The 21,940-nt window shown below is 38.2% G+C and overlaps 1 protein-coding gene across 1 annotated transcript; it reads right to left on the bottom strand.

Annotated features, from left to right (window-relative positions):
* Positions 1-1,650: 1,650 nt before the first annotated feature.
* On the bottom strand, positions 1,651-21,355 carry MCHR2 (melanin concentrating hormone receptor 2). The gene is given in 10 exon segments (XM_027698226.1): positions 1,651-2,032; positions 3,086-3,156; positions 3,159-3,204; positions 5,998-6,055; positions 7,630-7,675; positions 11,090-11,306; positions 15,972-16,120; positions 17,533-17,584; positions 19,904-20,331; positions 21,284-21,355. Coding segments are annotated over 10 exon segments (1,521 nt in total).
* Between the last annotated feature and the right edge of the window lie 585 nt (positions 21,356-21,940).

The following is a 21,940-nucleotide window of genomic DNA, read 5'->3' as shown; positions in this document are numbered from 1 at the left end:
TTATTTTAATAAATTGTTATTCTGACTTATAAATCTCTCTTTTGAATTGAGTTCATTTTCCCTTGCTGGTTAACTTTTAAACCAGCACACCTTTATATACTGAAATCTTTTTGCAGCTATCCTTCAGAGTTTAATTAAGATATTTCTTTCACTCAGAAAGTTTATCTTGAGTATTCCCTTAGACTACTATGGGTACAATAACACCATCGCAAATGTTTTGTGATGCATTTGCTATGTAAAGCTTTGGCTTTAAACTATTAATAGTGATTTCAAACCCCTTAATCTCCTTTTCTGTATCTAATTTAACATGTCCTCTTTCAGTGTCAAACTCTATGAGACTTGCAGATTTCATATGATGGCAGGAGAAGACAGACCAATACCTCAGTTCTCAGCTTAGGAATGTGGAGTTCAGACTTACTCTTGTGAAAAACATTTTCTTCTTTCCTGTGTCATGAATCCTGCACAGGGTTGGCAGATCACAGAGTATAATCACTAACTGTGACCTTCACAGTGCTGCAAATAAGTGAATAAAAGGCTCATTTGGGATGTATTAACAAGAGGGAAGCTAACTGCAAGTGTGGGGAGGTGTATCCTAAATCTTTCAGATTCATCAGGTCTCTGAATAACAAGAATACTGTAGCTATAAAACCTCTGGTCCTAGTGAAATATTTTCTTCATCCAATAGAGTGATAAGTGAAGTCCTCAGATAAGAGAAGATGAAGATGAACCCACAATGTGGTGAATACCAAAAACATGAACAACTCTCAAGAACACTAGATTTATCAACAGAATTTTCTTTCCCCAATTTTTTTCTATTAGCTGTCAAGATCTAATAATGTTGCCTGATTACATCCTACTGTTAGAAACCTTGTTGATTAAGTGTTGACAATAAGTAGGCATTCTTCTACCCATCTTGAGATGAGGAAGAGTGCATCCTGGGCAAGGCCCAAGTTCCTCTTGGCCCTTGTAGTGAGACCAGCACTGAACTCTTTCAGGACTGAACACCCTTCTCTAGGTTGTCTCAGAAAAAGGGATTTTGAGAAAAGAGAAGCAAAGACATATCCCTGACACATACATATCCCTGACACATATTTTCAAAACTCATGTTTAATAATTTCCAGTGACACACTCTGTGAATTCACTTCTTTGTTTGCAAGATTATGTGCAAAGGTTAATTCAGAAGTAGTTTTCCTCCAAAAAAGCCTTTCATGTCTCTCCCCTGATTCTGATTGCTGCATAAGTGAGTGCCAGATGAGGCAGCTGTAGATAGGATAAAAATCAATAGTTACCCCCTTCTGAGTCATCAGTAACTGATTCTCTTCTTTGTGATTAACTGACAGTTTCCATGACTTCACACAGTGGCAGATCCGAAATGCCCCCCACTGTCATTCTATCTTCTTATTACCAGAGGACTACAGTTTTTAAAACCTACTTTTGTCTCCATCCATTCGAAGACAATCTATGTACAAATCATAAAAAAGACAATGTCACAATAACAAAGAATATTTTTGCAGAGAATCCCTCTTCTAGGAGCTCTTACCTTGAAAACAGTGGTGTAGACCCTCTTACATCAGCTTGACACTGATGTGATTCCAGCAATAACGTCACTTTTGAGTTTCACTTTCATGAAGAAAGTGAAATCAGGCCTATCTATTGCAACAAATAAAATCTACATATAGACATGGCATTTTTTCTTGGGAGAAGAACCTTCTTTTTAAAACTTGAGAGTGTTTTCAATGATGTTGACATCCCTTCTGCCATCCTGAATTCCATATTTGTGCATCGCTGGAGATGCTTCTGGAAGTTTCCACTAAGCAGGATGTAGAAAAAAGGATTAACGCTGCTGCTGGCATAGCTGAGGCACATGGAGATGTAGTAGCTCATATAGAAGGTCAGGGTCGGCTAAGAAACCTGAAGATTCATGAGCTGGATCACATGGAAGGGGGTAGTGCTTACCACAGACGCACTGATCAGAGCAAGCACCATCTTAGTGAGCCTCATAACTCTCTGCCTGGGGATACTGGTGGTGTAACTGCAAAACAAAGAAGAATTCTTAGTCAAGGTCAGAAACTGATGGCATGGATTGAGTGTAGTAATGAATGGCAGTTATTTGAGACCAAGCAGTGCAAGCAAAGGTCATCTCTCGAGAGCTTAATTTTTTTTGCTGTTTATGCATTATTGTTTCTTCTGCTATGATCCTATGCCACACACAGGAGACCCTGAGAATTGTTTATGTGTATTTGATGAAATACTGACAAATGTTTTAATTAAAAATGCTTAATCTTTTTCGTGTGAGCTATATTGTTTTGATTCCCTTTTCATCTGACTGCATTTTTTTGCTGTCAACTAGAAGAGAAATATCCAATTAAAACGTGACTATTAGGAACTTACAGAAGACTTAGAGCAAAGAAGAAAACTATTCTCCTGCCTAAAGAATTAAAACCCACACTCAAACGGAAATCAACTTCCTTTCTGTAAAAAATTGGTATGAGCCAAAATCCAAAGTATGTTGTCCTAGATCTAAAACATCGTGGCCAGGAGCTGCTCTCACTGAAACTGGGAATGATGTTTCATCTGTTTCAAGCATCAATTTTCTTTTATTGCCTAGACTTTCTCAGACTATGAACAGCAGCTAGAGATTAATGTGGGGCTTGGAGTCCCCTTCCCACAGAAGGGGCAATACAACTTGGATGACCTGCAGCTCTCTGGGGCACTGCAGCTGATACCAGACGCGGCAGCCACATTCTCCCAGAGTTTCCTAAGCCCTGAACTGAGAGCTTGGAGCCATGATATAGGCAGGTTTCCTCCTGCAGCTAGAAGTGCAGGGTTGAGTTGTGCCTTTTTGTTGACCTGAATTGAGGACTCCAGGTGTAACTTTCTCCACAGTGTTTCCTTCTAAATGATTTATCTTGGCTCCTTCCCTTGAATCCTAGTCTGTTTCCTGGGAGCCTAATGCAGTGTCTGGAGGACTAAAAGTTACACGATGCAGTGCCTAAATATTGTTTTAGGACTGTTCCTTTTGCTCTGTTACATATAAAGCCTTTACAGTCTGAGCAGTATGAGAGAGGCATGAATAATACTTCACCTTCCTCCTTTCTTGTTTTGCTGATATATCTTCCATGTGTAATATAAAACTAAAATATAGCAAATAAATATATCAACGGTAAAGGAAAAAAGAAAGTTATGGTGAGATAAAGTGTATACCTGTAAAACAAAACACAAAAAGAATAAACAAAGCTGTTAGACAAAGACCATCAAATAAAAATTTATAAACAATATTTTCCATAAAGTCGTGATTCTTGATTAGAGATACGTGGTAACAGCAAGTACCTAAAACTGCAAGTACCTCTAAGGATTAAAGTCTTCACTTCTAGGAATATGGTTGACTACAAGATTATACCTCTCAGTTTTCCAAATTCTGTATGTGTGTGCTTTTTCCAGCACTTGTATAATTAGTGAAAATTCTTGCAAGCATTTATTCAGGGCACAGTCTGATTAGCCCCTTAATATTTTTCTAGTCTGACAGTAGATCAGTGATGACCACCTTCTGAGCAGAGCTTTTTCAAACATTTTTGAATCTGGCATTCTGGGACCAGTCATAGTCCTGGCCAAAAGGTACTGGGTGCAGAGAGTATGTGACAGAGGCTGAGGATTTCAATTGTCCTGGATCTTGGTATTGCTTTGTGGCTGTCAAAGTCACTGTGCTCTGTAAAGTGGTTTGAAGGGAGCTGCAGCACTGCCCTGTGATGGCTTTGAGTTGATATAATCACACGAGGCAACCAGGAACAATCACCAGCCACCTCACTTTGGTGCTGCACAGGCCAGCTGCCAAGACTTAAAATGCAAATATCTGACACAAATCAGAAGATCCTTGTCTGTAGGTGCTGGCAACATGCTGCCTGCAAGACCTCGGGTTGTTGCTCAAGGTCCTGTGCTTGCTTTTCATAGATAGATTCACCAGTCTACCAGAACAGGGTGCTTGCAGCACCTTAGTTGCTTGTTACCATTGCCCTTAAAACAATGAAGATTAGGAGCCATTGCATAAGATGAAGAAAGATTGGTATTTCAGTCTTGCCTGAGTATGAGTATGAAATAGATTTTTTCCCCCATTATTCAAGCTTTGTAACAATCAAGTTCTTTCACTAAATGAGGTTAAAGTAATGGTCATCATTTCTAGAATCAGCAAAAGGCTGCTCGGGCCTATGGTATTTTAAAAAGCTATGTCTGATTTCATGCAGTTATTCTCAGTCCTCGTGATGGTGACAAGAAATAACAGAAATCCTCTACATTTGTCATGGCAGAACTACTTTGTACCATTCTTGGTACAGCTAGCTCTCTTGTTTCACTGGCTGTTTTACGGAAATAGCTTCTGACACTGATACTGCTTACAGGATCTGTGTAATTGAGAGTAATTTACAGGCTTCTCAGGTTCTTAAAATTTGTGATTGCTCCTCTTTTACACAATATTTGACCTCTTAGTCTCCATGTAAGCACAGTGTAAGCTAGCTTTCAGCTTGCTTTCATTTTTTAAGTGATGCAAGTAATAACATCTCTATGTAAAGTAACAGAACAATACTACAACTATTTTTCAAATTGTTAACAGAGCTGTTTCTGAGGAATGAATGCTTAAGAAAGTTACAAGGAGGTTACAAAAAAAAAAAAAAAATCAGGAAATAAACTGAGAGTCAAAGGAAGTATTTGTGAGAAAATGAAGGTGTGTAAGATGGAAATAGGATGCATGGGGAAGGCACAGAAAAGCGACATTAGTCTCTGACATAGAGTAAGAAGTGTCCCAAGTCAGCCCCCACTCTTCCCACTGGTTGCAAGGAAGGAGTCAGGATATTCCATCCTGTGCTGTGCACTCTCTACACCCTGGGAATCACTTCTCAGTCATGCCTATTGCCTGTCATTAATGAGAGACTGAACTTTAGCTGGTGCCTACAGCTGGGTGATACAAAAACTCATTACTGCTTTCATATGCTTCCCTTAACAGGAAGATTTCATTGAGATCTCCATTTTGTTTCAACTTGTTCAGGCTCAGAATATATATACACACATATATATATCTATAAATATACCTGTGTATACTATGCCCACAAATGTTTTCAAGACAGGCTCACATGCAAACAGATTTACTAGCAGAGTCTGTAGCTGATGTCATATATTTACTTTAGGGGAAAAATATAAACTAAAGGAGAGAGTGGAAGAGAAACAATAGGGGTTGCTCCAGGCAAGGATCCTTCTCTGTGTCTCTGCTAGAGTGCAGTACATGGTTTTCCCTGTAATGCTTTTTCCGCAGTATCAACACAGTTTTTGTCAGGACTCGCTTCTTACCAGTTGCTCCTGTCAACGAGGCTGTTGGTGTTGCTGAGAGTGTGTTTTGCTGAGGCTGCACGCTGACCTGCTAAATTTTGGGCATGCATGTTTTTGGGTCCACTAATGTCAACCAGAAGCTTCGATCACAGAGTAGGAAGAGGGAGGGGAAGCAGGGGTGATTCTCACGCTGGTGGCAGTCACTTCCCATGAGAACCCCCTGTAACAGTGCTGTGGGGTTTGCAGGTGCAGGGCCGAGAGGATAATAGTGCAAGATCCGCAGCGTGGGAACAAGGGAAAAGTGCTGCCCTAGAGGCTCTGGGAAAGGCTGCCACGGTGGCTTGGGTGACCAGAGCTGCTAGCAGAAAGCTGGCTACCCAGTTTCAGAGAGAGGGCTGTGAGGTTCTTAAGGCACCATGTGACGTGTGGCTTAGCAGATGATATTGCCTTTGCTCAAAGGACCAGAGCCCAGTGCAGCCCGAAACTTAGCAACAGTGAATGTAACTCTTTTCAGAGGCAGCTGCAGTCTAGAAGTTATCAGACTAATGCAGTTTGTGATGAAATAAAGTGTGTAAATGAGCACAGAAGATCATTAAGGGAAGCAACAGAACATGCAAAGGAACCCTCTAGTCTGGGATGGGTGCTGAATCCACATCTTCCTGCTCCAGAAATGCCCATCGTTACCTATCTGTTGGGTGGTCCTGGCTTTTGCTGTGTGGACATTGTTTTCCTGGATACAGTGCTGAATTTTCAAAGGATTGTCACAAAAGTAAAGGGCAGGTTAAAACTATGTCTTCAAATCTGGTCTGCATAAATGTGTATTTCCCTAAGTATTGTGAGATGACTTTTCACACTTTCTGGATCAACCATTTTCATATACTGATATGTGTCTATAAAGGAGAATTTACCTGGGTTTCTAATTCTCACTTTTAATATTCCTCTGACCAAAGGAAAACATGATTTAATGAACTTAAAGATGAAAAGGAAATAATTAGGATGAATGGAATGAAAACAACACCATAAATTCAATTCAATGTAAAAGTACATTATTCTTTTTCTTGATAGAACTAAAACTTTATGTTGTTCCAACTTACCCTTCCTCATACAACAAGAAATTAATCTCATCCTAAATGCTTATCAAGCAGCTTTTGTCTCCATTCTTTTGTAGCAGTGGGATTCTATTTGTTATTTCATTTTGGATGTAATTTTAATCTTTCCTGTTTTCTGATGATAAATTTTTGAAATGAAGGATGAGTACTCCATTTGGGAAAATGTGTTTTGAAAGTAAGGGCTAATTTCCCCTTCAAGCAGAGTGGAACTTAAAGGTAGATATGTCCTCATCTGAAAAAAAAGTTATCAGTAATAAAAGTCTTTTGTTGGGAAAACACTGAAGAATACTTATCTGAGACAAACAACAAGGGGATTGTCTGAGAAGTGTCTCTGACACAGAAAATGGGAGAAGGAGGCAGCGATGGAACCTGCCAAGCTCTCAAAACTACAAGGCACTAGGTATGTGGTGCTTGTTAGCCATGCCTATTACTGCATTCTTTTTGGCCTTTCTGCCAAACCTCCTGTTACAATGCTGCCTGGAGGAACATCTATGAGACCAGCCACCACCAAAGTACATAATCGTGAAAGCCAAGACAACATTTGGAAAGAGGAAATATTTCACAAGAGCACGTGATCCTAGTTAACATTTTAGCTAATTACAAATCATCTTGTCTGATTTGTAGCAAAGCCATAAACATGTGGTCATATTTCTGTTATGCATATAGGAAATGGAGAGGGAAAATATGTCTTAGAGATTAGATTTTTTCCTCACTTTTTTCTTCCTGCCTCTGGATGTATCTTAACCTATTCCAGGGCCTAACATTATTACTAGGTATTGCGTATTGTCACAATATCTTATACTGACACTATTATTATTATCATCACAAATTTGCAGAAATATTCTTATTATTTTAAACGTTAATATGTTGTCTGAATTGGCTTAAAATGTACTGCTGCTAGGCTTGCCCAAGAGACAGCAGGGTGTATTACACTCAAAGGCAAATGGGCTGCTCAGGAGTTTGAACTTTTAAAAGGCTTTTACCTTTTCCTCTGGCTGAGGTATGTGTAACTGCATGTGAAGTGAAGCAAGGAGTGACTGAAAATGGCATGTGAAGAATGAGTAAATGGATTAGTCCATGCCAAATCAAGTGGTTCTGGTTCTAAATGACTGAAAGCCCATGACTTTTATAGAGTTACAGCTCCATCCTACCGGTGATACTGCCTTGGTAAATATTTCTTAGAGCAATATTGCAGCAATGGGCAAACCAGTAACACATTTTCTCATGCTTGTCAGTCTCGGCTGCTCCAAATGCTTAGAACACCTGTCTGTTTCTTTTCAGCTGTCACAGAGGTACTTACTCCAGATTTATCTTCCCAGCCTCACTTCTTCATTAACGTGTCTGCAGCTGTAAGGGTATGGGCTAAATAAATGTTTATGCAACTCTCAAAATTTATTGGTACCTATGTAACTCTTAGATTTCAGGAACTTGTTCAGGAAACTTTTCCACTGCACAGAGATGCTTTGCAAAAAGGATATTCTCAAAAAGCAATTGTTTATTATCTATTTCAGTAGACAGCAGACACTTAGAGCTACCAAGCTCCTAGGATAAGTGTTAGTGCTCTTACCACCCCTGTATGACACCCTTGGTTCTTTGCTGGGCAGATGTCAATGGGAATGAAGGGGCAATTTAAGACTCCCTCATTTTTGTTAATATTTATACCTCTTTGTGCCAGTGTTTCTCTTCTTGAACCTGTGAGGGGCTGTCTCCACCTCAACAATCTTGTCTTGGGCTTCAGTCAATCTCAGCTTAGCACACATGGGTCTGCTCTAGGTTTTTCTGCACAGCTTAGGGTTTAGCAACTCTCTCAGGATTCTAAAGTTATATAGCTGTGCCATACCAAAAGTACACTTTAAATTACAGGCAACTGAACACCTTTTCCTATAACCAAAGTTTGTAGTAAAATTAGTCAGAAGCAGCTGAACTCTGTAAGAAGGGACCCAAATGGTGGTATTTTCCTGTGACATGCTCCAGTGGATTCATGCCACAGGGAATGAGATGTGCCTCGCAGCCTCCTGTCATAGAAAGTCCAGCGTAAGCTTTACCAGTTGCATCTTGTGTGCCATGAAGGAACAAGGAATGCTATGGCTTCTGAATCTACATCAGTAATTTTGAACTTGTTAGTCTTGGCTCTTTTTAAAAAATTTTATTGGCCAAAGAATTCCTTTGCCATTTTAAAGTCACTAACATTGCTGATTGCAGTGTTCATCTTCAATTAAATTCAAATGGTATATTGGAATATGCAAAGTGAAGACTTTAGAGTAGAACATCATACTGGATCTTTTCATTCATCTTATCATTCCTCCTGTTTCACCAGAGACAGCAACATAAGAGTATGTCAATATTTGAGCTTGAGGAGATGATGTCTGCAGCACACATAGTTCGGATTTCACCCAGGCCAGATTTGCATAGTGGTATTTTTGTTGAACAGTCAGATTTACTCTTCATGTCCATGGGTGTAATTTATATTAGGACTGTTGTCTATGCGTGACTACGTGAATCCTTGTCCAGAGAACAGATGCTGTGAGTTGCTTCTTACAAAATTTTCTTTTAACCCATAAGCAAAGTTGTGCTACCAAAGTTTCATCCAGGTTTAATTTATGTTATGTCGGTTTGTGGCATAAATATAAATCTGTATTAAAAAAATGTGTTTGATGTCAATTTAGGAAACTTTCTCATAAATTTTAATATGCATACTCGACTTGCATAATTTTTACAGCTTTCCTTAATGCTTTTTATTTCATATTAAAGTGAGTAATGGAAAGCAAACTTTTATACATTGTATCCCTCAGAAATTGACCCCTAAAGCTCCATTGAGAGAACAGCTGGTTTTGCCACTTCTTAAAACCTTATAAAGACATTTTATTTGCAAAAAGAAATGTTGAAATACTAAAATCTCTGTTGGACCATTGCATGACATAGTTCACTCCTATTATAAAGAAGAGGATTTATGGGAATAAAACCATTATCCAGCAATGTGACTGATATTAATTTGCATATGGTACTCATTTTATTCAGCTCAGGCTTCTTCTGGAACCTGCCTTCTCAGATCTGACCTGCTCTTGTCTTCCATTTTAAGTTTTTTTATTTTTGAGAAATATGAAACAGCACATGAAGATGTTCAATGCTGCATTAGTCATAGTTACATTAGTCAACATTTACTAATATAAATTATGCAAATTATGCACCTTTTATTGTGAATGTAGGATGATTTTGCAGTCAAACAAAGTCTGATAAATTGCTGATTTTTTGGCAAAACTGCTAGTTTAATATTTTCGCTTAATAAAAGCTCCTAGGTGGATTCAGAAGTGCTTTACTGAAACTGTCAAGGACTAAACAGTTTGGGAGGTTGTTATTTGAAAAATCTTTGTTTCTCTTGGCTATAGTGTCATAATTGTTATTAGGAGTGATAAAACTAAGGGGAGAGAAATAATTTTAACAGCTTTCCCTAGGCAAATGTATATAAGATGGAAAAATTTGCCTCAAAACAAAAAAGAAAGCACAAGCTTTCTTTCTGGAAAAACCACAAATTTGTTTTAAGACATGGCTTTACTTGGGACATAAATTATTTTTCATACCAGATTTTGATATTCTGTCTTTTCTCATTAGGACCTCACGTCTTATTCCTGCCTTAATACTTTTATCTTTTGCATAATTTTTTTCTCTAAACAACAAGATTAAAGATACTGCTATATGTAAATTCTTTAGAAATATGTGAAAAGACTGTCATTTGTCACATTACTCATACAAAATACAAGAAAATATAAGAACAAAGCTTTTAAAACTGAACTGCAAAGGAACTGAAAATTTCTTGAGTCTTTTTAAACTGTATGTAAGCCAAATTAGATTTCTAATATGCATCAGTGTAGCCACTTTATGATAACCATACTTTTTCCCTTTCAAAATTATGGATAACTTTAAATTTTCTACTTCTTTCTGTTTTCTGGCAATTTTTCTCTCCCTCTCTTTACCAACTATGTTTCACTACCATGGAAGCATGCTGTCTTTTATGCTACAAATTCAATAGTAGCTGTCCTTCCGATTGACACTGTTTGTTTACCCCCATGTCTTCTTATTGATTGATCAGTGCATCATGCTATGCAAGAAAGTTTGTCTTTCTGTTTTCCTTTATGCTCACTCTGACATATGGAAGGAGATAACTTTGGTCCAATGTAGACTTTTCTTTCCTGAATTTGGTTAGTTTTTTCCCTAAGATCAATAATGCAGAAACTGTTTTTGAACTTTCTAATTAATAATAACAACAAGAAAAAAATTCTTGTTGTGCTCCTGTGGCATTTTAATGAAGGTTTTAAAAAATAACAAATAAAAAAGATTTCTTCAGTCTGCCTGAAAGCCAATTTTTTAATCTTAAACAAGGATGGTGAAAACAAGTTTTTTTAGTGACATTAAACCCTTACTAGAAGCTGCACCTCTGAAGATGAGCCCCAGAAGAGTAAAACTGGATTAGGGTCTCTTAAGGCCTTTTACAAAGAATGATGTTGTATTGAAACTTACAATATGTCTGCCAACCCCACAAACATCAGAAATAATTTGTACAGTTTTCAAAAACTCATTAACCATGCCTGATGGCATTCTCATTCTTGAATTACAACAGCTTTGCATAAACACAATCAGGTATTATTGTCCACAGAATGAAAAAGGGAAACTAGGTACCTGCCCAAACTCATTGCAATCATAATGGCACTGCATGTAAACTGGTTGCATGTGTCCAGGGAGGTAGTGATGGCGCAAAGAGGGCTACCAAAAACCCACTCGCCTCCACATACCCACTGGTGTATGAGAAAGGGCATGCCAATGATATGAACCAAATGTACTATAGCCAGATTGCAGATGTAGATATTTAGGATAGTTTTTTTCTGGGTTCTGTAATAAATTGGAAGACATGAAGATGATTACTTGGCATAGTAACTGTACTGTTTTTCAACTATACTATCAATAGAACAGACCTCAAAACTGAACTTTAGACAAACAAAAACACTGTCAGAACCACTGCTTTAGTGTCAGGGAAGTTTATCAACCCAAAGATATCCCAAACTAAACATTTTAAGCTCAACAAAAATATATTGTTCATAATTTTGCTTTCCAGTGAAGCTGAATAGGCTACTTAATTTATTGACATCAGCAAAATTATCCATGTTCGCCTTTGAAAACTGTAAAGTGTTCAAAATAAACACAGGTGTGGTGGGCATTTGAACTCTAGAAATACCAGCCTAGCATAAATAGAAGATATCGGAGCCTTCCTGTAATGCACTTAACCAGAGCTAAATCCTGCTTAAAAATGCAGACATTCTTGACTGCTCAATGTAAAAAAAGAATCTGTACTTTCATGAAGGTTTTTGTATAGTTGCCTGTGGTGTCTCAGAGCCACAATATTTAAATGGTAACTTATGCAGTAAACTTTAAAATTCACGAAAAAAAATTGCCACCTTTTATTATGTAAAACTTTCTTGCTTTTATTAAGACAGTGGTGCTTGTCTTCTGCTAAAACGATCACTTTAGAAAAACAAAAAAATCAAATAAGAATAACCCCCAGGCAACCCACACCTTCACGCCCTCTCTCCCCTTCTGAAAATAATAGTTAGAGCCTCAATTTGAAACTTCTTTCTCTTTGTCCTTTCAGGTTTTTTCTACCCTCTCGCCACAGACTTCAATGTTCTCAGTAGTTTCTCATCCTTCCACTCACGCCAGGTTAATTTTCATCTCTGAAACACCCTATGAAAAATGCACAAAAGCACAACTGCTGTTCTGTAAAATCTGAGAATATGTCAAATCTGTCCTACCTCCTCTTCAACTCTACTTCTACAGATTAAATGCATTAAAAATGGATCTGAATGTTCCCAATCCATAATAAAAAGAAGTATTGAGCACACATGACAATATAATAATCCATATACTGACTGTCTCTTCAGTAACAAATTCAAGAAACATGACAGGTGCATAGTGTGTTGCCATCAGTCGGTATTTATTCCCTCTGACTGCATTATGTGCCGTCATCAGAATTTATATAGACCCTCCTGGACAGAAAGGTCTTCATTAACTTGAAGCTTAAGTATTAATTTGGAATCGATCTTTCAGGTCAAAGACAAAATAATTTGTATGTATCACACATTTAAATTCATAAATATATACCCTTTCTTCCCATGAGACAGGTGAAAATGGAATCCCTGCAGCAGCAATAGTCATCCTCCCACCTAGGCCCATCTTCCCCTACAAAATCTAACTGTCAGCAAACCAGCTTAACTAGGAGAAAGTGATTGTAAATTTCCAGCTCTGATGTTAATCGCAGTCCCCTTTCCTTCTGCATGTAAACAAATTTAGGTAAATTTGGATAGTTCTCCCTTTTTCTGGTTCTGTTAGGTTATTTTCTGTTTGTTCTTTTTTTTTTTTTCCTGTTCTGTTCTTATTGCAGTCTTAATATCTTATTTTTCCTGGAAACAGCTGGTGAGAATTGTATTTCAGACCTTGTTATGAGCCTGGAAAATAGCATTAGCATTTTCCTCTTTCCCCTAGAAACGTAAAGCCTTAAATGTATTACAGCCGTGTGTGCTTCTCACACAGCTTTAGCCTAATAACAGCCCATAGCAATCTCAGGAGCTTTACTTCTGTTGTTTTCTGGCAAGAGTGCTTCCTATTTAAAAAAGAATATTGGTATGACAAAGATTCTATGGGTGTAAAAACATTTCTATTGCTCTAGCCTCTCCTCTATTCTTTATCTGGTTCTTTCTGTTTGATAATCTTACACTACTCACATCAGATACATCTCCCTAGTGAATGTCACTAGGAATACTATTGAACCACTCCTACACTTTGCCTCAGGTCTCTGAGGGAAAATATGGTATCTGCCTAGCCCCACAACCAGTCCCTGAAAATTCCATATTAACTGATTTTCTCCTGAAAATTTTTTCATGAAACTTGGTTATCTTATCAAGATTTCCTAGTACCCTCCATACTTGAGCTATTTTTTCTCGTGTTGTAGTTCTACTCATGAAATTGTTCTTTAGCTGACTTAATAGTTCTAACACGATAAAATAAAAAATCTTCTAAAACAAAATCTAGCTCTATGTAGAGGTTTCAAAAATTTTATGCCAGTGACTCTACATTTGGTTTCAAATACACCTTCTCCAGCTGAAGAATGCAATAAGTGCCTTGACTCTTATTTGCAATCTCTGCATTTTAGGAAACACTATTTTACCACTTGCTATTATATTATCTTATTCAAAATCAAGTTAATCTGAAAAGGAGTACTTTCAGATAATTGAAATTGTGTTTGATTCCCTTTACTCTTCTGTTCCATACTTTTTCTTAAAGATATGAAGTCAGACTAATGGGTGGTCTGGATTATATTTTCCTCCTCCATACAAAGCCATAGTTGTTCTCTCAGCAGCCACTCCACCAAAGTCAGTGGGTTTACATAAAAATCTTGCTAACAGAACTGCAGGTCTAAGGACCAGCTTTTCTAGATTGTTGGGATGAAGATTATTTTGTCTTTTGGGCTAACACAGAACCCTTGCAGCATTTTTTTCATCATTTTCTTTTTACTTAATGGTAGCATATCTCAATTCCCTGTATTATTCCCTAGGGATGAAAGTAATTTACATGAGGAGGGCCAGCCAAAAGCCACTGAGTTAGTAATTTTTAAATTAAATCTCACTGCATAGGCATATATTACATGCAAGGTTCACTAGGATTTTCAGCTATTTCCTCCCAGTAAATTGCAGATTATATAATTTTAATTTACACTTAAAAATGTCTGTCCCTAGCTGGCAGACTTGCAAATGAAATTGGGAGGTGAAATTCCAAGGTCTTTTCTTTATCTTTTTCTACGGTCAGTAAAGCATTTGCTACCAGAAAGTAAATAACTTTCTTCTTTATTAGAGAAATAATTCAGCTTCATTTTCTCTTAAAAGAATTGTCTCTGTAATGTTAACAAAAGTAAAATGTTGGCATGAAAAAATGCGTTCAATAAAGAGAGAAGAAAGACATCTTTGAAGCAGAGCCACTGAATACAATCAGGTCTGTTTAGTGGAAGATGAGAAGATTATTGACACTATTATGTTTCAAAATGTAGCTAAAATTTAAAAGTACCTTCATCTACAGCATCTGAGGCTTGTGTCTTTTGTGGTGTTGGTAAATACCACATTAACTTTTTAACACGCTATTTCCAAATTCTTTTTCTGAATATAAATGTTCATGCCCATAAATTAGAATGCTTGTAATTTTCTCAAGCAAATATGGTTTAAATTATATTCCTTTTATTTCAAGTCATTGTCTGTGTCTTTTCCCTCTGCCTCTCATATTTTTATTTAAGTTAGACAAAGGCTTTTCACCAAGGGAAAATAATAATTTTTGTTCCTTGTTATTTTCCTTCTATTCTATTATTTTAGAGACACTACAGCTAATTTTTTCCCCCTTTCTATTCATTCATACATTTCAAAAGTCATATTGCCATTATGTTCACTTCAGACATACTGTTTTCACATTCTGCATTCAAATTATGAACTACAGTGTTCTTGAGTGCACCAGGCACTGAATTTCTGTTAGTTTCAAGGGAGGTATACTAAAGCCCAGAGGCTGACAGACACTTAGCCCTCCATTGGCCTTTGCAAACCTTTCCTGTGAAAGCACGGTATGTTGAGGTGGAGTCCATCTATTAGTCCTTGCAGAGTGTGATGACTGTTAGCCTTATGTGCAATATTTCTTCATGTTAAATTTGCACCACAGATAAAAGTCACTTTTTCAAGATACATCCTTACGGATTTAGAGTTTGTGGTAGTATCAGCCTGTTGAGAGTAAATGTGGTTTGTGTCACTTTTTCTCCTTCTGTTAAAATTAAGATATTATAAGGTATTTTTTTTCCCATAAAGGATGGTTGGGTCAGATTTTATGAATCCTCAAAAATAAACAAGTTCAGCAATTTTACTTTCTCAGCATACAACAAAAATATCTTGAGGTATTAATTCCTGCCATGTGAGAAACCTCAACTAGCACTAAGGTCCATTTCCAGAAGTAAGGTGATGCTGGAAAACAGCAATGAGTTCTAGGAAGTTGCCGTGAATCGGCAGAAGTTAGATAAAGCTCTGTTAGTAAAATAGTCTGGGGCAGAAGTGCAGTTTTCAAAGGAGTCTATATTTCAACTGATCTTAAAAGAATTCTGTAGAACATTATAATCCCTTGTTATTACCATAACTAAAGTTTAAAGTTTATTCTAACTTTTACATGTGCTAGAGGGAAGATTTCTGCCAATTCTAATGGAAACCCAGGAAGAAGGCATGTATTTCAGTTTCCTTGAATATGTTTGAAGTCAGTCACACACTTCAGTCCTTTCTTATAGCCGAAAGGGGTAAGCAGGCATAAATTACTGCTATCTATAGTCATGACTTAACTTTTTTTTTTAATAAGAAGTAAATGTCAATGAATAAAAGGAACATGAAAAACTTGCTAGCCTTGTCTTTGATGGACAATCCACTTCCTTAGTGCAGTCATCATTAGTGCAATAAGTCTTATGGGAAAATGTATTCCATTCCATACTTTATTATTGTGAACACAATGAGGATATTTCCAACTAAGCCTGTTGAAGAGATAATCCCAATCAGAGAAGGAAGGATGATTGTCTCTGCAGCGCTGACCACCTTGTGCCATCCACTCCAAGATCTCTCAATCAAGCCTCGTGTACCATTCTGACAGAAAGGCTGAAATTCACTCGTTTTTCAGTGATTTTAGCATTTAGTTCTGTAGTAGCAAGAGAAAATTATTGATGGATAATAATTTGGATCTCAGTAGTTAAGTCTCACATCTCAGTGTATACTACTGTTTAATGGTTATCTGAATTTTGTAAAAATTTTCACAGAAAGATTTTGTACATTCAAGATTGTACATGAAAGAATTGGATGATGTTACTTTCAAAATGAAATATGTTATGTAATAACTCCATTAGAATTTAAACAAACATGTAATCATCCAAGATACACCTTTTAGTAACAGGGTGTTTACTCTCGGAAAGTGCTCTGGCAACTTCTCTTGGCTGAGGTGATCCAAATCAATTTTCCAATCAAACCCTCTAATCAAATCCTTCTTCAGTTTAAGAGCATTCTTCCTTGTCCTATCTCTACACATCCTTGTGAAAAGTCCCTCTCCAGCCTCCTTGTAAGCCTCCTTTAAGAGGAAGGCTGCTATAAGGTCTCCCCAGGGCATTCTCTTGTCCAGGATGAGCAACCCCAACTCTCTCAGCCTGTTTCTGTAGGAGAGGTGCTTCAGCCCTCTAATCAACTTTGTGACCCTCCTCCTGTCGGTCTTGTTCCAACAGATCAACATCTTTCTAGTGTTTGGAGCCCCAGAGCTGGATGCAGTACTGCAGGTGGAGTCTCAGAAGAGCAGAGGAGAGGGGCAGAATCATCTCCCTTGACCTCTTGGCCATGCGTCCTTTCACGCAGCCCAGGACACAGTTGGCCTTCTGGGCTGTGAGTGCACAGATTGCTGGGTCGTGTCGAGCTTTTTGTCCACAAACACCTCCAAGTCCTTCTCCCCAGGGCAGCTTTCAATCACTTCTCTGCCCAGCCTGTACTTGTGCTTGGGATTGCCTAGACCTAAGTGCAGGACCTTGTACTTGGCCTTGTTGAACCTCCTGAGGTTCATTGCTAAACCCTAACTTTACAAAGGCCAAGAACTATCTTTCCCTTTTTGTTGATGTGGCAATAAAGGTGGAAAAGTGTGAAGTGGTTATTTGTCTAAGGTTGTTGAAACAATGTAAAGATTTCACTGTTAAAGCTCCTTAAAAAATCTGCCTACAAGTTACTTAAAATAGGTGTGCTCTGAGCACTGTCTAACTCAGTCATCTTCCACACAAACAAAACTGTTTTCTTGTATCATAAATCAGTTTGAATAGAACTCTGGTGATGCTGGGATGCTTTGCTAGCAAGAATGTCCTGACTATGTTTCTGTGTTTCCCTTGGAAAATTTGCAGCTTGTTTGCTGTGAGCAGCATGCCCTGTGTAACTCCTTGGGTTATTGTTTAAGCAGTCAAAATGAATAGCAGCTGTGGAATGGGTCAATTTAATTTGCTGATATGAGTATGAGAGAAATAGCAGTTTACCTGTGTATCAACTGCACCCTTCTTGAAAGTGATGAAATTTTGTTTCTTATTTCTAGGAAGAAAAATAATAATAAAAAATAAAATTAAAATAAATAAATAAAATGTATAAGATTGTTCATAAACAGATTTATTAAGAATTGGGTGAAGGTAGCTCTGTTCAAAAGAAGAGAAGAGGAAAAGGAAAGTAATTAAGCAGAGGTTTACCTAATTGGCCAAAGAACTGAAGAAGAAATTTGAACTGCAGAATACCTGCCTCAGTTCTGTAAATGGTCACTAACACAGACCCTTTCACCATCAAGCAACAAGGTCATCTGCACCGTGACGACAAGATGCTGGAAAGGTGAGTAAGGTAAATGTAACTGCTGAAGTCATCCACTTATATCCATTGAGCCTGAAGGCCTTGATGCAGCACATATATCTCTAACAGTTGACATGACTTTTTATAAGGTGGAATATTGGATATTTCCCATTGTCCCACTGTCCCACTTGGACATAGTGCTAAATTTCACAACGACCAGTAACTGGACACCAAGTCCAGTAAATCTTTGGCTTGCTTAAGGTCTGTCCTAGTATTTTAACCCACTGGGATGTTATTACAGAACTGGGATAATTGCTGCTTATGCTTCTCGTATTCAGTTTGCATGGCAAGGCTTTTGTAGTGTGTAGGGGTGTTACAGGGGTGGTCTCTGTGGGAAGCGGACAGAAGCTTCTTACGTCTGACAGAGCTAATGCCAACCACCTCCAAGATGGACCTGCCACTGGCCAAGGTTGAGCCTGTCAGAAGCAGCGGTAGCACCTCTAGGATAACAGATTTAAGAAGGGGGAAAAGAGTTACTGTGCAATAGCAACTGCAGCCAAGAGGAGTGAATATATGTGAGAGAAACAGATCTGCAGACACCAAGGTCAGTGGAAAAAGAGGAAAAGGAGGTGCTACAAGCACCAGAGCAAAGATTTCCCTGCAGCCCATGGTGCAGACTATGGAGAGGCAGGCTGTGCCCCTGTGCAACCTGATGGACAAATCTTCAAGACCAGGTAGTAGCTAAGTGATATCACATTTACTTGTCAAGTATAATCTTCCTTTTTTTTTTCTTTCTGTGTGATGCACTGCCTACCCCCGGGAGAGGTATGAAACTTTCTGGCTATTCCTCCTTTGCTCACAACATTCTTTTTTTCCTTCCTTGACTTTCTGTGTAGTCTATGTCTACTTGGTTGTATTAGAGACAATGGCAGGTAATCTGGGTTTACACTTTTTGCAAATACTCATCTAAGAAAACAACTGTAGCTTTCAAAAACAACCGTAGCTTTCAAAAACAACCATTAAAATTTTCACATTCTTAATAAGACTTCCTATCCAAAATAATAACCTGAAATTAACAAACCATGGTCGTATGGACAAACATCTATCCTTTTGATAGATCCTTTTCTTTGGGAAGGTGGAGGGTGAGGTGAGGGTGGGTTAGTGACGGAATATAATGACAGAAACCTGGAAAATACTGAAAATTTTGCTCAATATATGACATTTTCATTAAGTCACTGAATTTTAATGACATCATAACAGAAGATTTGCTTGGAGATTTCTATGTAAGACCAATGCATATTCAATAATAGCAATGCTTTCATGGATTTTTTTTCTGTAAAAACCTTAACTACTCCTTAGCTGCTACTATAAAGCAGATATTTATTGAACCTGAGTTAAACTATTAATGGAAGACATTTTTCTTCACATGGTATGACTTGACTTCACATGAGTCTGATATTAAAATGCAAGAAAATTTTTAAACCTTATGTTAATGCTTGATGGTTAGGCTGTACAACAGCATTAAAAAAAAAATCCCATTTTTATTCCATTTTTTTCTCAGTTTCTGACACAAAGATATCTGTGTCTTCTTCAGTAAATGTGAGGCAATGAATGACCAGCAAAAATGATCATTCTGTCTCGTTCCAATGAGTAGAAAATATCAGAAAATTATAATTCTTTCAAAAAGTTGAATTACTGACTTAAAACATAGCTGTCATATCACAGAAATATTTCTTTAGTCTTTCTATTTGCTTCTTTCTATAGACACAATCCAAAGCACTTTGTCTAAAATAGTGACACAGCATCTTTCCAAGACAGGTTGGAGAGATACTGACTCTCACCGTTCCCCCAGGCAACTACCCTTCATCAGCATTAATTGAAGTCACACACATACCTTTCCACTAAAGGCAAACATCAATCCAAAAGTAGATTATTTTTCTTTTTATCGTTAAACCCCCTCAACCGACAACCAAACGAAAACAAATGAACAAAAAACAAAGCAGAAAAATAAAAATCCCTCACTGCTGATCACAGAGCACAAAAATTCAGAAAATTGCAGCATCCTCAGTCAACCTTCCCTCCTCCGGATGCACCTGCCGACCCTCCACGCCACTTGTCCCCGGGGCGCGGGAGCCTTCCCGCTCCCTCTGCATCCCGCCGTCTCGGTCCTTCTGCGTCCCGCCGTCCCTCTCCCTCTGCATCTCGCCGTCCCGCTCCCGCGGAGCCCCACCGCCTGTACACCGGCGGAGATCCCCCGCCGAGGTGTCCCGAAAGCTCCCCCCGCTACAGCGGAGGGGTAAGCGCTGCCCCTGGTCCCCTCTGTAAGAGCCCACCTGCAGCCATGCTCCGCTCCCATCTCCTACTGAAACTGGACTTACCGCTTTGGCGAGCAATCTTCGGCGGAACAGGAGGGAACAGCGAGGCACACCCAGCACACCTGCTGCTGTGCCCATCCCTAAACACACAAACATTAAATACAAAGACCCAGTGCGGTAGTTACCCTGGAGAAAACAAATAAACAACCCCCCAATATTTGTAAGGAGATTAAAAATCATAGAAAATTATGATATCTCTTTTACTGCCTACTCTGAGCTCCACAATGCTTACACCTTCACAGTTTGAAACCTCCCTGGTGTTTCAGGGAATCCTTCTTATGAAATATGAAAGAACAGAGGGAAATGGCAGTATCTGCACAACATCACAATAATTGTCAAAGAACCCTGGTAATTGCTGAACTGTATTTAAGCAGAGATGATTGAACACCTCTGGTTCAGGCTATTCAAATTATAACACCTGTTTCTGGTTCTGATATGCAAAGGTTATTGCCTAAATATTTTTTTTTAATTCCTCCTCTTATGTAAGTACAGGAATTCATAGGGGTTTTTTTAACAGTGGAGTTAGTCCATTTTTTGGTAGTAAATTTTCATAAATAAATACCATAATGGAAGACTTCTGAAGCCAAGAAAAAACAGCACTGTAGTGCTAACTGAAGACTATTGTCACAAAACTGAATTTTTGGCAAAAATATTTAAAATTTGATGGAAATCTATTTTTTTCTGAAACATTCCTGATTTATCTCCTCCTAAAGACACATCTCAGTTGACTAGATTCAGAACCAACATTGCCATTTTAGCTCCTGTAGTAAAAATATCCTATTCCAAAATGCTGAATTGTCTCTAAAAATGCGACACTCCCACCACACCCTCTCATAGAATTGCAACACACATAGTAGCATGAGGAACAGGAACTTTCAGTAGATTAGGTACATGAGAAAGGCTACGAGGAAAAAATAATCAATTTGTGAAAGAAGTTTTGCATCCAAAGGAAAGATAAAGCTTCAGTGGTATATTTCTCAGTGATATACCCCTTTCCAGCCCTCTGCTCTCAAAAAGGAAGTTTCTCAGCCTGCTGCCAGCTGCCTTCCCTTGCCTGTGGCTGAACCAGCCCACTTACCTTTACTGTCCCTGATATTCCTTCTAGAGACTTCTGCCTCCTCAAACGTGCCAATGTAAATGGAGTTTTCATTCCTCCTTTACCTGTTATTAGAAGAAGTTACATGAATGCCTGTTACTCCAACAGAATTAGCCAACAGAAGTAATTAAACACATAACACTTGCAGTTCTGTGAGAAAAGTGATCTCTGGCAGGAGGGAGGTGATGGGCAGTCAAAGTGGTAACTGCTCAAGGAGAAAGTATTGGGGTACTTCCTCCTGCATGTGCACTGAAGGGAAAAAATCAGTCCTCTGTGAAGAGAAGTCTGGATAAACTGGGCAAATGTAGTCAGTCAGCCAAAGACAAGGACTATATATAGTTCGCATTTAGGGAGTGTTGGTGTCTTTCTATCATTACCATTATCATCATCATCATCATCATCATTATCATCATTATCATTATCATTATCATTATCATTATCATTATCAACAACTTTGTTTTTGATTAATAAACTGTTCTTATCTCAACCTACAAATTTTTCTTTTGATCCTCCTCACCATTCCACGGGGGTGGGGGTGGAGGGAGGGAGTTCAGCAAGCAGCTGCATGGTGCTTAGTTGTCAGCTGGGCTTAAATCATGACATGGTAATACAATTAAAGTGAAAATCTGAACAGGGAAT

Source organism: Neopelma chrysocephalum, unplaced genomic scaffold, assembly GCF_003984885.1.
Source record: "Neopelma chrysocephalum unplaced genomic scaffold, ASM398488v2 Primary Assembly neopelma1_23b, whole genome shotgun sequence".
Taxonomy (NCBI): Eukaryota; Metazoa; Chordata; class Aves; order Passeriformes; family Pipridae; genus Neopelma; species Neopelma chrysocephalum.
Note: the sequence above shows the minus strand (reverse complement) of the source record. Positions and strands in the feature narration are given on the sequence as shown.